This window comes from Octopus bimaculoides, chromosome 4 (genome assembly GCF_001194135.2).
Source record: "Octopus bimaculoides isolate UCB-OBI-ISO-001 chromosome 4, ASM119413v2, whole genome shotgun sequence".
Classification (NCBI taxonomy): domain Eukaryota; kingdom Metazoa; phylum Mollusca; class Cephalopoda; order Octopoda; family Octopodidae; genus Octopus; species Octopus bimaculoides.
This window is the reverse complement of record NC_068984.1, coordinates 83678469-83685968: the sequence shown is the minus strand read 5'-3', so window position 1 is coordinate 83685968 and position 7500 is coordinate 83678469. Positions and strand designations below refer to the sequence as shown.

Here is a 7500-nt window from a genome sequence, read left to right as displayed (position 1 = left end):
AGAATCGGATTTGGAGGAAGCCATGAATGAACTAGAAATTAATGGTTTGTATTTTGAATTATTACCGAAAAAAAATATTAATAATAATAATAATGATAATAATCCTTTCTATTATAGGCACAAGGCCTGGATTTTGTGGGGAGAGACAGTCGATCACAGTGCTCAATGCAGTACCAGGCACTTGCTCTCATGGCTTCTGAATCTTAACTGACTGGACGTGTTATCATGTACATGTTTTGTCTTCGTATAAAAGGTGGACTACAGCAAATATTCTGCTCAGTACTACAGATTTGCTTGTCAGTTGTTTGACCATAACCAGTCGAGCATATCTCTTGGTGGTTGATGATATGTGCATCTCTGATCACATACAGAAGTAGTGGGGGAGCATCATAGCCACATGTTGGGAGGAAATTTTTGGCGTTTGAATAATACATCTCTTGAAACTTGGGTGTTTCGTTCAACATCCTTAAACAACCCTTAATTTGGGACTTTTTGAGCGAAATGGGCTACTCGACCTGAAGGAATTTCTAACTGGGTCCCACCTGCAAGGTGATGCACTGTTTATCTTGATATGAGATCTGAATTTAAATTCCGTCTACATCAACTTTGCCTTTCATCCTATTGGGGTCGATAAATTAAGTACCAGTCGAATACTAGGGCATATATGATCGAGTAAACCTCTTGCTTAAGATTGCTGGCATTGAGCCGAAATTAGAAAGGATTATTATTATTTTTGTTCTTGTTATTATTATTATTATTATTATTTTTATTATTTCTTTTCATTTGGCTTAGTTTTTTCATTATACTCACTCCTTGATTGCTGTTGTCCTGTTTTATTTTCCTACGTGTTTTCAACGGCGTGATTTACTTGTCTAACTTCATATATTGTTTATTTGTCTCTTCTTTCATCTTCATATATTGTTTATTTATCTCCTCTTTCATCTTCGTTTTATTTTACCTATACAAACACATACGCAACGTACATTTGTGTGTGTGTGTGTGTGTGTGTGTGTGTGTGTATTTGCGCGCGCGCGTTTGTCTGTGTGCGTGTGTACGTACATGTGTCTCTTCGCGCGTGTAAGTATATTCGCGTCACATGATTCGTTCTAATGTTCCATATGTATGTATGTACGTACGTACGTAGTATGTATGTATGTATGTATGTATGTATGTATGTATGTATGTATGTATGTGTGAGTTCATGTTACGTGATAAGATTATGTCATTGTCACCTTGGGAGCTACCTTTAAGTGAAATACTTTGTATTAGTCACGTTTTTCAATCTGATAGCAAGTTGATTTTATACATATATATCAATTGTGGAACATATACTGCTAGCGCAGAGCATTAACGCTTCACTTTTAGATGCATTACAATATTTGCAGTTTTACCATTCATTATCCGCGTTTGTTTTATAATAATACACAAAGTCACGTTTCTTGTGATAAATGTACTTATTCAACAACATGTTAAATAACAAGTTGTGGATTTTATCTTAGTTATCAAAACTGTCCCTTGTATATTGATATTTAAAAAATGGATACGTGTAAGACAGCTAAGATTACACACAAATGATAAAAGGAAAACAAACATTATTTTACGAGGATGTACTTGCATAGCAAGTGACCTGATCTGAGATCGTGTGCTGGAATGAAAACAATTGCAGCGTGGAAGGTGTTTATAAGCCATTTAAGAAACACACAAAAACACCTTCCAAACATTATTTTGTTGATTCCAGTAATAGGACTGCGGCCATTCTGGGACTCTGCCTTCAAGGGTATTGTCGATTACAACCAGTACTTGTTTGATAAGACTTGTATTTATTTGTTTTGTCGACGTTGGAATGATGAATATCGTGGCAGAATTCGACGGGATTTGAACTCAAATGTACAGAGTCATAACAAATTCCAGAAGTAAATGAGAGTGTTTTTGTGATCACCCGACCTGCTTGAAATACGTAGCAGACAAATCTCTCTGAAATCACTCCCTGTCATCATCATCATCATCATCATCATCGTCGTCGTCGTCGTCGCCCCCCACCGCCCCCACCACTAAATCATGTAACCGTACCTACCATTAAAAACCACAATGATCACGGCTGGAATACATTTGATCCACACGATCTGGGTTGTCCTTGAGCTATACAGCAACAACATGTTTTGCTTGTGTGGGGTTACAGAGAGCTGAATAAGATTGTTTTTACAACACCTAATTCCAAGTGTTTGAATTCAAATACATTAAGGCCTGATACGTATGGTGCTTACGCAATTAATATTAATGATATAATATGGTAAAATTTTATTTCACTACACCACATCTTCACAAAAGTGATTTTCATTCTTATGAAGGCTTCTTATTTCAATATCATCAATAATACTCTTCCGCCACAATTATACTGCATTTCATCCTTTCAAAATGGATAAAATGAAATACCAGTCAAGTACTGGGTTGATGTGCCTGCTTCCTTTGAATTGCATTTTTTTTTGTCAAGATTAGAAAGAATATGATCAATAATGCTATGCCTATTTCCATCATGCCGTCTTTGCACCTCCACCTCAATACAGCCAATATAATGTTATTTACCCCATATCACCACCAACTGTTACCATGAAAATGAGGACGTCTCTACGTAGCCTGTCTTTTAGAAATAATAGCCAAATCTCCTTCAAATTACTCCGCTCCTGTTAGATAATGAAATCCTTCATAGATATATAATATAATATTATCTACCCCATATCACCGCTAAATACACCATGAAAATGAGGATATCTCTACGTAGCCTATAGAAATAATAACCAAATCTCCTTCAAATTAGTCCTGTTTTAAATAAGGGTAAGACATGTTAGATAATGAAATTCCTATATATATATAAGCCAGTAACAGCATGCTGAGGCTTCATCTGGCAGTAGATCAGTCACCTGGTTGAGTACAATGGAGTCTAACATGTTCCTAAAAAGTCAGGATGGTCAAGGATGGAATGCTTTTGGCCATAGATCTGCTCGATACGAATACGAGGGGTTTAAGCTACAACAATGTCGACAACGACGATGACGACAACAGTGTTACTGAGATATTAGATTATCTCACATTCTCCACACTGGCCTACACATATCGATCTTTATATACGTCAGAGATAGTATTTACGTCAAGAGCCAACAATTAAGAATTTTTCGCCAAACGAAAACACCACTATGGTTATATTTATTGGAATATCTATTACAGTACTTACTTTAATTATAATTAAAAATCGGTATTTTATGATGTTAGAAATCATTATTATCATCGTCATCATTATCATGATCATCATGATCACGATCATCATCACCATCATCGTAGTCGTCGCCCCCCCCCCACCACTATTATTATCATTATCACGAATCTCTCACTTCCATTTTATTTAAATTCCGGGCCTTCGTCCTTGCGGTAATATTTCCAATTTTTGATATTTGGATAGATAAAGAAATGCTTACCCGAGGTCACTTCCCTCAATATTTCTGACTTTGTGCCTAAATTAGAAACCACTATTCAAAAATAGTGTACAGTCTCATATAAATAATATAGTAAGTTGAAAATCTGTCGGATGATATCATCTATAGGATTAACAGTCACAACATCCATCTGTGAGTTTTGAAAAAAAAAAAAAAAAAAAAACCATCGGAAAAAGATAAACAAGGGACACAACCCATTAAAATCAGTTAATTGAAATTTTAGAAAAGGTAGAACATTGCAGTATAGAACTTATGATTTAGTTCCAGCCCTTTACATTCTGAGTTCATATCTCAACCTGTCATCCTTCCGAGATCGATAACATCAAGTACCAGTCAAATATTAGGGTCGATTTTATCAACTAAGACCTTCTCGCCCAATTAGTGGTTTTGTGCCCATATTAGAAATTATTATTTCGGGAGGTTGACTTTCAGAATCGTCAAAGCGTCAGAGAAAATGCTCCGTGGTAGTTATTCCGGCTCTTTATGTCATGACTTCAATTCCTACCGAGGTCAAGCTTGCCTTTTCTACCTCTGGGATCGTTAAAATAGAGTACTAGTCAAATACAAAGATTGATGGTATCTGCCTCTCCCCAAATTTCAGGCCTCGTACCCACGGTAGAAATGATTATTATTATTATTATTATTATTATTATTATTATTATTATTATTATTATTATTATTATTATCATTATTATTATTATAAGGGTGGCAAGATCGCAGAATCGTTAGCACGCCGGGCGAAATGCTTAGCGGTGTTTCGTCTGCCGCTCCGTTCTGAGTTCAAATGACATCGCAGTCGACTTTGCTTTTCATTCCTTCTGAATTAATGAAATAAGTACCAGTTGAGAACTGGGGCTGATGTAATCGACTAACCCCTTCCCCTAATTTTCAGTCTTTGATTAATGATTCTTGGCAGCCAGACACTAGTTTTGTGCTGCTCTTAAAAAATCTTCAATTTCAGCTATTCACTTTGAACATCAGAAAAATTACGACACAATCTCCCCCTCCATGTTTTTTTTTCCTGCTGTCTACATACTTAACATTTTTTCTCCTATATTCTTATTTCTTTGTTTACCTCAAGGATGCGACCTTTTCTCTTCGCTACTCTTTTATACTTATCGCATTGAAAAGAGGACGTACATTCTGTTATAATTCTCATGTTCAACAGCCTTTTGTATCGTTTACATCTATTGTGTTCTTTATGCATATGTATCAGCGCTAATTGGTAATTCAAAATACAAGGGTTGGTCAACAAGGGAAAATCCTACGATTATTAACTGGTTGAGAGAGAAAGAGAGAGAAGAGGATGAAAAGAAAGAAAGAATGATGATGATGATGATGATGATTATGAAAATAGATATGAAGGAGGAGGTGAGAGAGGGAAAGTAGAAGTAGAACCTTATGTTTGTTACAACATAAAGTGCGTAGGTGGTAAAATGTATGAAGTTTAATACCTAGACTAGGACATAAAGATTTGGCTCTGCAGTTTTTCTTCTTTAGCACCGTTAAAACTCATACACACATGCACACACTCATACATATACATATATATTTGTATGTGTGTGTATATGTCGATGTGTGTTTGTCTACATTCTCTCTCTCTCCCTCTCTCTCTCTCTCTCTCACTCACACACACACATGCGCATACGCCTCCCTCCCAAGTTCCACGATTATCAATTGTATCCATTCGGATGTGGGACAGCTCGTAAATATAGAGAAGTGGAGAAAGTTAAAGCCAATTCTGCAATGCATTCCGGGTAAAAATTCCAATAAAGTGAAAATGTATATATTTTCCAATCTATGTATAACGCACACGCACACTCATACTCACACACACACACACTCACACACTTACACGCTCAGTTGTTATTGTTGACCCTTGGTTCGGCAGACCTACATCAAAAACACTCCAGCTTTCACCATTTCGTCTTATTATTCAAATACATTTTATCTAGAACAACATTAACTAACGTGGTCTTTAAAAAAAAATACTAAAGGGCGTGATTTGCGAAAGATTTGGTTGCTATTCTAGCAGATCGAGCGACTGCATAAGGAGTCTAAGGTCCTGGCGGTAGTTGTAGTGAAAGTGTTCTTTGTCATGGTGGTCATGATGGTGTTGCAAGTGAGCGTGTAACCAAACAGCATATTTTCAGGGAAGTAGCAGCAGCAGCAGTAGTTTTGCCGGTAAGGCTGGGAATGATTTCGTCATTTGTTGTTGATGTCATCTGTACTTTTTAAATTAATTAATTAAACGAGGGAAGGGATGAAGCAAGCTCGCTGCCAATGACCTTTGCAGATACTTTCAGGTTGGTGAGATCGATGTAAGAGATTTTTTCAGTTGGTGCTGCTGTAGGTTGTAAATCTGGGATTGACAAAGAGATGTGTTTTGTGGGGTGTGAAGAATGAGATATAACAAAGGTAACACGAGAAGGCGAATTAGATTAGCCGAGGCAGTATGTAATTCACTACTTTAAAGGAACAGAGCACGTTGTAGTTACGGTATAATAAACAAAGAGAAGAAACAATACATATGCTGTTGATGAGTGAACCTGTGCTAATTAACCCAATGATCTTCATTTGGGTACTATCAAAAAACGTTGATGAATATTGTATGAAATCCAGGATCCGGTAAATCTAATTGTGTGTCTGCGAAGGCAAAAATAGTCTTGTGGACCGCCACCTGTATCGACCAGACTATTAAATGTTGTTACGCATAGTTGTGCACACTGCTTTTCAAATTCTTTCTTGACTGCACTCTTTTTCCCCATCAAAGCCCAAATCTCACAACGAGAGATATTCAGCAACAGTACTTTGGAGTAAAGATTGTTTGCTAACATAACATGGCAGTCCTGGTTTAGAACGAATGTTGCTGTAATTTAGTCCCTGGAGACATCGTCTCCAGCTGGCTATACGACACGATCTGTGTCCTTATATTTTCGAACAAGGGAATCTAGCACTTTGAAAGTTATATATTTCGAACTGGAATTTGGCAGCGCCACCTCTAGCCGAACAATTATTCTGTGCTGATGAAGAGGAATAGCCCGGAAATCGCGATACACAGATATTGTTTTGAGCTGAGGTGCTAGATTCCCTTGTTCGAAAATATAAGGACACAGATCGTGTCGTACAACCAGCTGAAGACGATGCATCCTGGAGCTAAATTACAGCAACATTCGTCCTAAACCAGGACTGACATGTTATGTTGGCAAACAATATTTACTCCAAAGCCCAAATCGTTTAGCTAAATTGTCTTCCCATTCTCGTATAGGCCAAGTGGTATCCAAGAGATTAGATTGTATCAGCGAACCTTGCAACTTGTCCGACCCAATCGGAATTTCTGCTTTCGGTATTCTGCGATCATGTCGTTCACTTTATTCCGGTATTGAATTACCTCATTTCGGATATGTCCTCGCAATGATATTCCTGGGGTAGATATTTTTATGACCCTTTACGTTGTAGCCAGTCGATGTTCTTCCCTATTCGTAGTATCCCACGTTACACTAGCGTATAAGAAGACTGGTAGGACGGTGGAATATAATTATATTTAAAACAAAATTGAGTTTGTATACCAAACTGTGTGGAAAAGGGGAAAATCATTCAAAATTTCGGATTCAATCCATTCAAGATAGAGAAAACATATATTGAGAAAAGAAAATAATTATTCTTGTGTTGTTTCAACGAATCATGGTAGTATTGGTTATTTATGTGTGCAAAATATTGTGGAACTGCGCTAGTTTCGCCTGGCCGGTCATATGTTTCGTCTACTCGTCACATGGCATGCGAAGACTGCAGTGATATGGACACCAGAAAAAAGGAAAACGGAAAAATGGCTTGCGCTAACAACATCTGGCGCACAAAGACCACGACCACCATAAAGACCACAATCGCCGAGACCCCTAACCATCGCAAAGACCATAATCACCATGATCACCAACGACGATGACGACGACGACAATGACAACACCACGACCACAACGACCACCATTATCTCCTCCTCCTCCTCCTCCTCCTC

At 37.5% G+C, this 7500-nt stretch overlaps 1 protein-coding gene across 1 annotated transcript in view; it reads left to right on the top strand.

Moving 5' to 3' along the window:
* The window catches only part of LOC106875129 (uncharacterized), a 26621-nt gene that overhangs the window by 10594 nt on the left and 8527 nt on the right, over positions 1-7500 (top strand). The window contains exon 2 of the mRNA XM_014923114.2: positions 1-44. This exon is cut by the window's left edge and continues 97 nt beyond it. Coding sequence (XP_014778600.1) covers positions 1-44 — 44 coding nt within the window. The remainder of the gene's footprint in view (positions 45-7500) is intronic.